Raw genomic sequence first — 12746 nt, forward strand, 5'->3', positions numbered from 1 at the left:
AATACCGGGTATCGGCCCCGATACCGATACTAGTATCGGTATCGGGACATCCCTAATCATTAACATTATATTTTGATAGTTCGGACATTTACGCATGCACAGATTTATTTTGCGCGGTTTATGTCCCCATAGGGGACTACTTATAGCAATCATTAGATTGCTAATACTGTTCAGGAGACACCGGTAGAACGGATAGAGGCAGGTAAGGGGACCTCCGTCTGTCATCTTAGCTGATCTGATCCCAGTGGCCATGCCCCAAGTGATCAGATCAGCCATCACAAGTGCCGTATTGCTGCATATACTGTGATCTGTATTGATCACTACATCTGAGGGTGTTATGGCCATTACCGGCGGGTCCCTGGCTGCTGATTGCAGCCATGACATACCATGCATACAAGTTGTAGTTTTTTTTTAAACAGCTGAAGAGTGGTGAACACTGTTCCACACTGCACCTGGTTTTTAATCTTTTGCTATAGCTATAAATGGATGGACACCGATCTGACATCAATAGCATGTTCTAGCGATGGGTCATCAATGTTTGTGATAGGAAAGACCCTTTAATAGACTGTCAGAAGATGAGATACAAATATATTCGATACATAGACACATTGTGAGATATACCTACATGCAATTAAAAGGAGACAGTCTAAAATACATTGTATCTAGAAATGAGCGAATTTACAGTGATTCGATTCTCCAACTTCTCGGCGGTTGATGACTTTAGCCTGCATAAATTAGTTCAGTTTTCAGGTGCTCCGGTCGGCTGGAAAAGGTGGAGACTCTCCTAGGACTGTATCCACCTTTTTCAGCACACTGGAGCACATAAAAGCTGAACTAATTTATGCAGGCTAAAGCCATCAACTGCCGAGCTGAGAAGTTCGTGACGAATCAAATTACTGTAAATTCGCTCATCTCTAATTGTATCCAAGCAGAACCAGCCTACATCTCCCTTACATGCACAGTCAAATTAGAAGCTGTTTTCCAACCAATCAGAAGCCACCTGTGGCTGGAAAGCATGCTGGGAGCTGTAGTTTTATTTCCCCATGGAGGGGATTGTGTTGTTCCTTTCTCTGTCAGCACACATCCACCCTGGCTCTCTCTTACAGCGAGGGGGGAACAGGGGGTGTAGACTCCGAATTATGAATTTTTGCAGCCAAGATATATCATTAGATAAGGGGGAGCAAGGGGTGAATGCAGGAAGGGCAAGGGCAGGTTGTAGAGAACTGGAGTCCATTCATGCACAAGCCACGCCCACTCTGATTTTCAGGGGTGTATTTTCCTTTTGCAAAATGCTGTTAGAACCATTTTTGGTCCAATTATTTTTTTTGTTACAAAATTTCAATGCATTGCTACTGACTAGATTGTATTATAGTGGATACGATGCATGTAGCTTAACCCTTCAGGGACTAATTCTTTCAGCAAATTCAGGACACATATCACCAAATACCAAGAGCCTCAACATTTTATATTCCTGTATGAGAACTTTTTTGTTTCTGAAACAAGCAGTAGTTTTCATTAGCACCAGGAGTGATTCTAGGACTGAACAATGTGTAGAAGAAGATGCTAGTCAGTATGATTATGGATACTTCATGGAACATGCCACCCTTAGGGACTCTTGGATCCGCCACCTGAGGAGAGATACTCATCGTGCCTCATGGCTGATACAGTCCTGATTAGCTAAATTGGGGTATAAAGAACTAATTTATTTATTTTATTTTATTTTTTTTATATTTAAACTATTTTCTTAAGAGGGAAAGAAGGTTTTTAATTTTTTTTTTCAACAAAGGTTAGGGAATAAGTAATGTGGTTCCCTTTGCACAACCCTTTTTCTGTTACACATTCACATGAACAAAAATGGCATGGCATTGAAGTTTTACCTATTGTTGGATTAAAGTTTGAAATTAAGCCAAGCTTCACATAAAAAAGAGGAAACAAATTGAATTCCTGGCTTATTGTGTCCTTTGTAAAAATGCTTAAAAGACTCACCCATTTCACTTCTTCAGAGGTTTCAACCTTAGGCAGCATGATACAGGAAGGCAAGACTTTGGACTGCAGGATGACTACCAGATCTTCTTCTGCAAGGCCACTGGACACAGAATTAATCCGAACACACTTTTCAGTTTTGCCAAGGTCATACTTTTCAAGTGCTTTAACAATTGTCTCCCTGGCTTGAACCTAACAATCACAAAACAGAGAGATTTATGTTCCCCAAAGTATAATGCATAGCAAATCATGAATACATATATTTAGTATAGAAATCATCAAAGAAATCATGCAGTTCTTTGAAGTTTTAAACAGCACCTATCAATAAACTGCAGTATTCATATAACCTATATTGTAATCCCCTTGAACTTAATCTGGGTTCACTTTTTGTTGCACATATGAATCTTTAACAGGATAACAAAATAGAACAAGTATATTTCATTGTTTGTTTTTTTGAGTATTTATAAAGTTACATTTTATTTATGATAAAAACAAATCCATGGAAAGTAACTCTAAATACACTATGTAGATAAAAGTAGGTGGACACCCAATCATCACAACACCTGTATACGAGCTTGTCAGACATCTTATCCTAAAACCATGTGCATTAATAAAGAGTTTGGCATTAGCATCCTCTGAAGTTCTAGGAAGGACAACTACAAGATTTTAGATTGATTCTTTGGGAATTTATGCCCATTCACTAAAAAGGGCATTTGTAAAGTCAGGCATTAATATTGAAAAAAAAGCTCTGGCCGCAAAAGTCATTCCAATTCATCTCTGAAGTTTTGATGGGATTGATGTCAGGGCTCTTTGCAGGTCACTCAAGTTCCTCCAAACCAGTTTTGTCAAACAGTGTCTTTATGAACCTCATTTTCTGTACAAAGGGTAAGTCAAGCTGGAACAAGAATGGACCTTTCCCAAACTTTCCACAAAACTAAAAGCATACAATTGTCGAAAATGTATACTGTATCATTACCTTAACACTTCACTAGAAATTAGAGACCTAGCTCAAACCTTAAGACAGTTCCATAACACCACCCCTTCTCTAACACATTTTGCAATAGGGTGTATGTATTCTTGTAGGTAGCATTCTCCAGATATCTGCCAAACCTCGATTCACGGTCAGAGAATCAAATAGGATAACGTGATTCATGACTTAATAATGCAGAGTACAGTGGAAACGTGCTTTACATCACTACAGGGGAATCTTGTCATTGCAAATAGCAATAGAGGCAACCACAACCCCAGATATACAAAGCTAACTACACCTTTGATTTATTTTAGATTTATGTTGGCTTAACCTGATGACTTTGGCAGGTTCGGTCAATTGCCTAAAGTATATGGCAGCCTCCCGACCCTCTACTGGCAGATGATGTCAGTGGAGAGAAAGGTCGGGCGTGTTGGATTTTTACTGTCCAACCCTATTATCCTAGGAGAGATAAGCTGCCGCCCCAGCTGTCTAGCTTCAGTTTATCTCTCCCCTCCCCATACAGGCAACAAACATTTGGCTGCACCAAATCTTCATGTGTATGGGTAAGGTCAGGAGAGATTACTGTCAGCCAAACAAATGATCAGCCAATAGGTACTAAAGGTGTGGCCATCTTTACTCAGCACATTCAAACAAACAAAATTGAGAGGTGCATACAGTGTTGGCTGCAATGCAAAAATAAAGAAGCACAAAAATGAAGCATATTTAAATGGAAGTTTTTTTCTGTCTGACCACAGTGCTCTCTGCTGACACCTCTGCCTGTGTCTGGAACTGTCCTGAGTAGAAGCAAATCCCCATAGCAAACCTCTCCTGCTTTGGACAGTTACTGACATGGGTGTCAGCAGAGAGCACTGTGGTCAGACAGAAAAGAACAACTCAACTTCCTGTGTAGTATACAGCAGCTGATAAGTACTGGAAGGATTACGATTTTTAAAAAGAAGTAATTTACAAATCTGTTTAACTTAATGGCACCGGTTGATTTGAAGAAAAAAAAGTTTTTACCAGAATACCCCTTTAAGACTGTTTTTAATAAAAGCAGAACCTAGCCGGACTGCTCTGTTACCATTTTGGTGTCTTTTTAGTGTATAGTTTGTTTTACATTAGTTTACATTGCCTGGACAGATAAGCCACCACAATTTGATCACAATATGCCCTTACCTAGGTTATCATTTCATTAAGTAAGGTCACATCATACTTTCAGAACAATGCCTCTTTGAAATCAATTTTATCTTTAATGCAAGTATATATGGAAGTATAGGTGATACTCGAAAAATTTGAATATTGTGCAAAAGTTCATTTATTTCAGTAATGCAACTTAAAAGGTGAAACTAATATATGAGAGAGACTCATTATATGCAAAGCAAGATAGTTCAAGCCGTGATTTGTCATAATTGTGATGATTATGGCTTACAGCTCATGAAAACCCCAAATCCACAATCTCGGAAAATTTGAATAGTGTGAAAAGGTGCAATATTCCAGGCTGAAAGTGTCCCACTCTAAGCATCTAATTAAGCCATAACCCCTGCAAAGGGTTCCTGAGCCTTTAAATGGTCTCTTCAGTAGCAATGGGTCTGGTTCAGTAGCAATCACAATCATAAGAAATACAAGTAAGTAGATGAAAGGATAGCACTCACCACCTCTTTAGAGCGTGATTCCTCTTTTTTTTCAAGCTTGATAAAGTGACAGAGTGCAATGAACAGCATTTTCAGCAGCGGGCATGGATGCTGGAGCGATCTCAAAACTGGTGTGACAGCTGTTTTGTAGGTTGTTACCTACTTCTTCAGACGGTGGTCTAAAGAAGTAGGTAACAACCTACGAAACAGCTGTCACACCAGTTTTGAGATCGCTCCAGCGTCCATACCTGCTAAGGAAAATGCTGTTCATTGCACTCTTAATTATCAAGCTTGAAAAATAAAGAGGAATCATGCTCTAAAGAGTTGGTGAGTGCTATCCTTTCATCTACTTACTTGTTTTTGGATTTAAGCTCTGTGTGCAATATTGGAGTGAGCACCGCCCCCCTCTTAGCTTCTGTGTTATGATCCAGGTATCGCACCTGAACTGCATCATTCGGCTACATAAACCTTGAGTGCAGTGCTAGACATACCCATCTATATCTACTACATTTATTACAATCATAAGAAAGACTGCTGACCTGACAGTTGTGCACAAAACCATCATTGCCACCCTCCATAAGGAGGGAAAGCCTCAAAAGGTAATTGCAAACTAAATAGGATGTTCCGAAAATGCTGTATCAAAGCACATTAATAGAAAGTTATGTGGAAGGGAAAAGTGTGGGGGAAAAAAGGTACACAAACAGCATGGATGACCACAGCCTGGAGAGGATTGTCAGGAAAAGGCCATTCAAAAGTGTTGGGGACTTTCACAAGGAGTAGACTGAGGCTGGAGTCAGTGCATCAAGAGCAACCACACACAGATGGATCCTGGACATGGGCTTCAAATGTTGTATTCCTATTGTGAAACCGCTCCTGAACAACAAACAACGTCAGTAGCGTTTTACTTGGGCTAAAGAAAAACAGAACTGGTCTGTTGCTCAGTGGTCTAATGTCCTCTTTTCTGATGAGAACATATTTTGCATCTCATTTGGAAACCAAGGACCCAGATTGTGGTGGAAGATTGAAGAGGCACACACTACAAGATGCTTGAAGTCCAGTGTGAAGTTCCCACAGTCTGTGGTTATTTGGGGAGCCACGTCATCTGCTGGTGTTGGTCCACTGTGCTTCATTAAGTCCAGGGTCAACACATCCGTCTACCAAGAGATTTTGGAGCACTTCATGCTTCCTTCCACAGACAAGCTTTATGGGGATGCTGACTTAATTTTCCAGCAGGACTTGGCACCTGCCCACACTGCCAAAAGCACCAAAACCTGGTTCAATTACCATGGGATTACTGTGCTTGATTGGCCAGTAAACTCGCCTGACCTGAACCCCATAGAGAATCTATGGGGCATTGCCAAGAGAAAGATGAGAGACATGAGACCAAACAATGCAGAAGAGCTGAAGGCCGCTATTGAAGCATCCTGAAGGAATCTGTAGGCACTATATAAATAAATAAATAAATCCTGGTTTCCATAACACCTCAGCAGTACCACAGGCTGAAAGCTTCCATGCCATGCCGCATTGAGGCAGTAATTGCTGCAAAAGGGGCCCAAACCAAGTACTGAGTACATATGCATGCTTATACTTTTCAGAGGTCTGATATTGTTCTATGTACACACCTTGTTTTCTTGATTGCATGCAATATTCCCATTTTCTGAGATTGTGGATTTGCTTTTCATTAGCTGTAAGCCATAATCATCACAATTCTGACAAATCACAGCTTGAACTATCTTGCTTTGCATGTAATGAGTCTCCCTTTTTTTGTTTGAACATGTGTCTGCATTCTTCCCCACCCCCTCAGCCCAACCCTATATAAGTAGTAGTTAGCTACACAAGGGCCATTTCTTTCCTAGCAGCCTCCCAGTCTGACTGGGAGAGCTTGGTAAGTGTGCTGTTACACCTTTTTCACACTGGTGTGGTGCTGGGCGGCGTCCGTTGCTGCCGTGGCACTGTGTCTGTGGGGAGGTGCGACCCATAGACTGTTTTGAGTGGCATTGGGGCCGCTCTGCCAGTGGGTCATTCCCCCTGTGGGCACTGGTGTCGCGGCGGTGGTGGTCACCGCCCAGTGCTACGCCATTTTATGCTAGGGACGTTAGGGACCCACTCTTAATAGGTGGCCTTGACGTGGCGAGTGGGCTTGTACTTTTTGATCAAAAATGTATACTAACAACCTGTTAGTTTTTGATATTATGCTGAGAAGCAATCAGATCATTATACAAGATTGTAGATGTGTGACCATGTCTGTTTCTTCTACCTGAAGTCTCATATATTAGTTTCACCTTTTTTTTTTTTTAAACATATTTTTATTCAAAATTTTCCAAATTTTATAAACTTGTACACAGGGCATTCCTGTGAAATAATGTGTAGTATAGAAATATTAGCTATAACAACAAGACATATTACGATACAGCATTATCAAATCAATCTAGTATCCCGTACCCCTCCCCCACCCCATCCTAATCAGTAATCAGAACGCCAACCGGCGTAAGTCATTCAGGAGAGTATCATGAAACTATAGGTGAGATCCCCTCGCATCGGATACCCAGAAACCAATAAAGAAATACGAATCAATGTCAAACAGGAACTCGAAGCCGGCCCAACGAGCCGGAAATGGATCTAGTAAGATACCAGGTCGTGTCTGTAAATGGTTGCATCAAAGAAATCAATTCCTCATTCGAATAAAAGGCCAGCATGAACGTTTTCCATTTCTTAAAAAACCATTTAGCCGATTTCTCTCTTGTTCTTAAAATTTCAAGGCGATCTAGCATCAGATATTTTTTCACTTGCGCTATAACTTCCATAGGCGAGGGCATGTAAGCCGACAACCAATGAGTTAGGAGACACCGCTTGGCTCCCAGTAGAATCGTGTGGTGCAATAATGTCAGAGAGACATCCTCCGGCGGTATGTGTAGGACTATAAGTAAAGGGGTCAAAGGTAAAGCGACTTTTAGTTTCCTATCTATCAGCGTGAAGAGAGCAGTCCAGAAATCCTGAGTCTTAGGGCAGGTAACTAAGCCGTGCAATAAATCAGTAAAGGGGGCATTACAGTTAGGGCATTCAGTCAGTCTGTCAGGTCTGTCAGGTGTCCGGGGTATGGTGAATCCGTAGGTAGCGTGGTGTAATATTTTAAATTGCGTTTCCCTCCAATTTTCGTTAATTACAGCCTTGCGTACCTTAGCCCATCCCTCCAGTATTGGCACAGAGGAGTCAGAGATCCCGAGTGTGGTTTCCCAGTATCTGAATAGAGAGGCAGAAGCAATCCCACTCCCCTTTCTGGTCAGATGTCGGTATAGTGTAGAGAGAGAGTGAGATGGATTGGCTGAGGTCACCAGACTATCAAAAGAGGTAGTTGTGCTTATTCGAGAAAGGTCAGCCAATCTTGGTGTTAGAAAGGACAGAACCTGTCGGTATGACAGATGCTGACCTGGACCAAGACCATATTGGGCACTCACTTCGGCAAACGAGAGATATCTACGTTCGGTAGGGTGCAGTAGTTGGCCAACAGATTGAAGGCCAGCTGATCTCCACAGGGCAAATAAACTGTTCTCCGAACCTTGTGGGAATTCAGGGTGGGACCATAGGGGCATGTACTTAGACAGGGAAAAGGGCAGGTGCATAAGGTCCCTGCCAATTTTCCACGTGGCAATTGTGTCCCTAATAATAATGCTATTTTTTATATGTGTTGGCAAGTTCTGGAGTTTGGAGTGAAGAATTCCAGCCAAGGACCACGGTGCGACCATGGCTGACTCCAGTGCAATGTTAGAGTATGTCGATTCACCCCTAAGCCAGTCTATGCAATGTCTATATATACATGCCACATTATAGTGCCTCACATCCGGGAACCCCACCCCCCCTTTCTCTTTAGGAAGCATCAACTTTGATAAGGCAATACGGGGTCTCTTATTGGCCCAAATAAATTTAGTAAATGCTGACTGAAGTGCCTGGATATCAACCCTCTTAAGGAGGAGTGGAATCATTTGAATGGGGTAAAGCATCTTCGAAAAGCTAAGCATCTTTAGTAGGTGGCATCTGGCTAGCAGGGAAAGCGGTAGAGACATCCACCTCTGCAACTCTCCTATTATTTTGCGGAACAACGGAGTAAAGTTAAGAGAGTAGATTGAAGAGTGGGACCTCCCCACCAATATTCCCAAGTACTTAAAGGAGGATCTGGTAACTAGGATCGGGAATGGCATTGATGCAGAACTGTGAGACAGGGGAATAGGAGAAATGTCCAGTAGGACGCTTTTTTCTACATTAACTCGGAACCCCGATACCTCCCCAAAATCAGATAGGATGGTAAACACCCTCGGTACAGTCCTTACCGGATCAGATAAGAAAAAAAGGATGTCATCCGCAAATAAAGTATGAGAAATTCTTTGGGAACCCATCTGTATACCTAATGATCCCCTTTCCCTCTCAATGAGGAGAGATAATGGTTCAATGGCCAGATCGAAAAGAAGAGGGGATAGGGGACAACCCTGCCTAGTCCCCCTCTCAGGAGTGAAGAGTTCAGATAAGAAGCCCATAGTGTGGAGACGTGCTCTAGGTGAGGCATAAAGGGAGCGTAAGTAACCGAGAAAGGGCCCTCCGAACCCCATTGCCGACAGTACTTCCCACAGCCATTCCCAGCGAACACAGTCAAAGGCCTTTTCGGCATCAATCGATAACAATGCCGCTGTGGGATGTCTGTGGGGCCGTAGATTTACCTCATCCAATACCGAGAGCACCGCTCTAATATGAGAAACCGAGGAGCGTCCCTTGATAAAGCCCACCTGGGCCGGAGATATTAATCTTGGTAATACAGTTGCCAGTCTGTCAGACAAAATTTTGGAGACTAACTTTAAATCTACATTGATTAAAGAGATAGGTCTATAACTCCCTGGTAATAAAGGATCCTTCCCTGGCTTAGGCAAGACCCTGATGTGCGCCACATTAGAGGACGGCGGGATCGGGTCACCAGAAAGGTAAGAGTTGTACAGGGCCAGCAGGGAGGGAGCTACCTCATTTGCCAAGATTTTGAAGAAATCCCCGGAGAAGCCATCCGGACCAGGGGCTTTATTAAGTTTGAGATGTTTAAGGGCCCGATCTAGCTCCTCCGAGGAGATCTCTGCCCCTAACATTTCCCTTTCCTCCGATGTCAATGAGGGAAGAGATGAGTGTGAGAGCCATTGTGTGGGGTCTGCCATGGGGACAGTTGGCGCTGAGTAAATGTCTGCGAAATAGCTAGCTAAGATACCATTAATTATTTTGGGATCCCTGTGGGTAACACCTCTAGTATCCTTCAGGGCAGATATGTTACTCACCGGGAGGGCACCCTTAGCAAAGCGTGCCAATAGACGACCCGGTTTGTTGCCGAACCGAAAGAGAGAAGCTTCAAAATTGGATCTTTTGAGGTCGTCTCGCCGCTCTAACCAGCCATCATAAGATGCCTTGGCTGACATCCAGAGTTTTTTCGTGGTCTCAGTCGGCCCGGCAACAAAGTCGGTATAGGCCCTCTGAAGAGCAGAGCCGAGAGATTTAAGCTGTGTAGCTATTTTACGTTTTAGGGAGGTCGTGTATGCCAGGATTCTCCCTCGTAATACTGCCTTAGCAGCATCCCAAAACAGTTGGGGATTGGTTACATGTGCCGCGTTATCCGCAGCGTATTCCCCCCACCAACTTTTCAGGAGTGAATGAAAATGCTCATCTCTCGCCAAGCTGGAAGGAAAGCGCCACAGGAAGTCAGATCCACGAGGGACCGAGTCCTGTAGCTGCAATAATAAGGGAGAGTGGTCAGAGATCACCATGTCAGTCAGTGAAATGTCCTCGGTCTTTAGTACAAGAGAGTCCGATAAGAAACAGTAATCGATTCTCGACCAAGAGTCATGAGAATGAGAGTAATGGGAATAGTCTCGTCCATCGGGATTTCTCGCTCTCCAAATGTCCGTCAGTCCTAAACTCAAGGTCCACGGGCCCAGGAGGCCGTCTGCTCGCCTAGGAACCGGTCCCAAGGTCCTATTGGAACGTCTGTCTTCCGTCCCATTCATTACCATGTTGAAGTCGCCCATTATCACTCGTTGAGAAGGAGAAAGAGGAGCTAGTCGCCCTGTTACGTCAGTCAAGAACTGGTCCTGTCCGTCATTGGGACCATAAATATTAACCAAGGAGAATTCGTCAGAGGCCGTCTTTACGTGAACTGCGCAAAAACGTCCTCTGTCATCAGAAACTACATTAAGAATGTCACAGGTAAAGTTCCTATTAAATAGTATTAAGACTCCGGCTTTTCTCGCTACAGCCGCCGAACCCTCTACCCTCCCTACCCACCATTTTTTCATGCGAGAGAAATCGGCTAAATCAAGGTGAGTTTCTTGGAGTAATGCTATATCAGGTGAAAGTTTTTTAAGATGTCTCAAAACTAGGCTTCTCTTGCGAGGGGATCTCAACCCTTTCACATTCCACGACACCAACCTCATAGAAAGGACTTGCTAAGAAATAAACCAAGGATATGAGTCGTGTATACCTCTAGTTGGGACTAAAGAGGAACTTCCAAATACTCTTTAGGAATGAAACACAATCCCACCCCTACTCCGAGCTGGATATCCCTACCTAGGGGACCACTTATCCACTGCTCTAGGGACTTCCCTTTACCACTACCTAAGGATATGCCAAGCCAACAAGGGAGCCCCCCCCCCTCCTCCCCCTGAGTGATTAGATAGAAATGTGAGTATGTCCGCCAAGATTATAGTAAAGAGCCCGGGGACTCTCGAGTGAAAATAACAAGTCATACAAGTATCCCAATGCCCAAAGGTGAACCAATAATCAGCTAACCGAAGAGTGAGGTATCTGAGGAGACTCGAGACCGTGTCTTAGTAGCAGGGCTAAAAACCCGGTAACTGGGAAAGATGGGTATACTATGACCAATCCACCCCCCCTTCCTAAGTATTCCCCTTCTAACCTAAGGAAGAACCTCAACAGTACTGAACTACCGTATTTGTTTATTTCCCCCCCTCCCTCCCCCACCCTTTCCCTTCCCCTTTCGTTCCCTCCCCATATTTACCCCCCCTCCGAAAAGCAATCTTCCCCACTACTTCCCTAACTGCCGGAATTCTCCAGGCCCCCACCCTCTCATAGCCCAGAAAAAGAGAACTTGAAGAGGTGCTAGAGGATCCCTACTTTCCCACCCCCCCTCCAATACAAAGATCCTGTTCCCAGCCCCCCACCCTCCTCCCCTCCCGAGTCTCCAACTTCCCCACCCTGTAGGGCCGGTAGTCTCCTTAATCTACCCCGTATATTAAAAACAGAACCTCCAACATATTCAAGTGAACCCCACATATCATGATGTCAGGACATGGTGGATACTGAAAAATAATAATAAAACATGAACAACAAAAGTCCTGTCTAGGGCCATGACTAGATCATATATCTGGTGCACAGTCAGTGATGCACAGAGTCTCTGATGGAATCAAAATAAGAGAAAGTCCATAGGGATTTTCTGGTTTCACGGCCTAGAATGGCGCCAAGTCCACAGAGTCCGATTCAGCAGGAGGAGAAAGACTCCAAGATTACCGGGGCACCTTCGAGTGTTATGTCGATTTGCCAGGTGGACACATGTAGTAAACAGGGATAACATATAGACAGGAAAAGAGGTACCTGAGGATGCAGCTCAAGTCTATACAATGTTCACGATGGGTTCTCGGAGTTCCATCTGTCCCTCCTGTCTAGAGGGGGGCGCTCTTGTGAAGGTGAACCCTGCTGGGGAGAAGAAACCACTGTGGGATCCGGGCGACGATCCAGAGGGGGAGCGATTCCAACCCCCTCCCGCTGCCTCCGCTGATGAGAAGGAGAGCCGCCGGTGTCGTTGCGGAGAAGAACCTTCAACTGCGCAGAAGCTTCCTCCGGTGAGCTGTAGATCGCAGAATGGCCGTCGGGAAAGAAAACTCGTAGGATAGCCGGGTATTGAAGAGTGAATCTGATACCCCGCCGATGCAGGGACGAGCAAAGAGGGGAATATAATTTCCGCTTGCGGCTAACGTCTGCAGAGAAGTCGCCAAATATTAGAAGCTTTGCTCCGTCCAGGGTCAAGTCAGTGTTTCTTCTCTTAAACGCCCGAAGAACTGCGGTCTTGTCCTGGAAATCCAGATACCTAGTGATGACCTGGCGCGGTCTAATACGCTGTTGCG

The 12746-nt window shown here is 44.0% G+C and overlaps 1 protein-coding gene across 1 annotated transcript in view; it reads right to left on the reverse strand.

Moving 5' to 3' along the window:
* CLYBL (citramalyl-CoA lyase) overlaps positions 1 to 12746 on the reverse strand; it is a 378676-nt gene that overhangs the window by 109198 nt on the left and 256732 nt on the right. Inside the window, 1 exon segment of the mRNA XM_056555694.1 lies at positions 1987 to 2175. Within this exon segment, the coding sequence (XP_056411669.1) occupies positions 1987 to 2175 (189 nt within the window).

This window comes from Hyla sarda, chromosome 2 (genome assembly GCF_029499605.1).
Source record: "Hyla sarda isolate aHylSar1 chromosome 2, aHylSar1.hap1, whole genome shotgun sequence".
NCBI lineage: Eukaryota > Metazoa > Chordata > Amphibia > Anura > Hylidae > Hyla > Hyla sarda.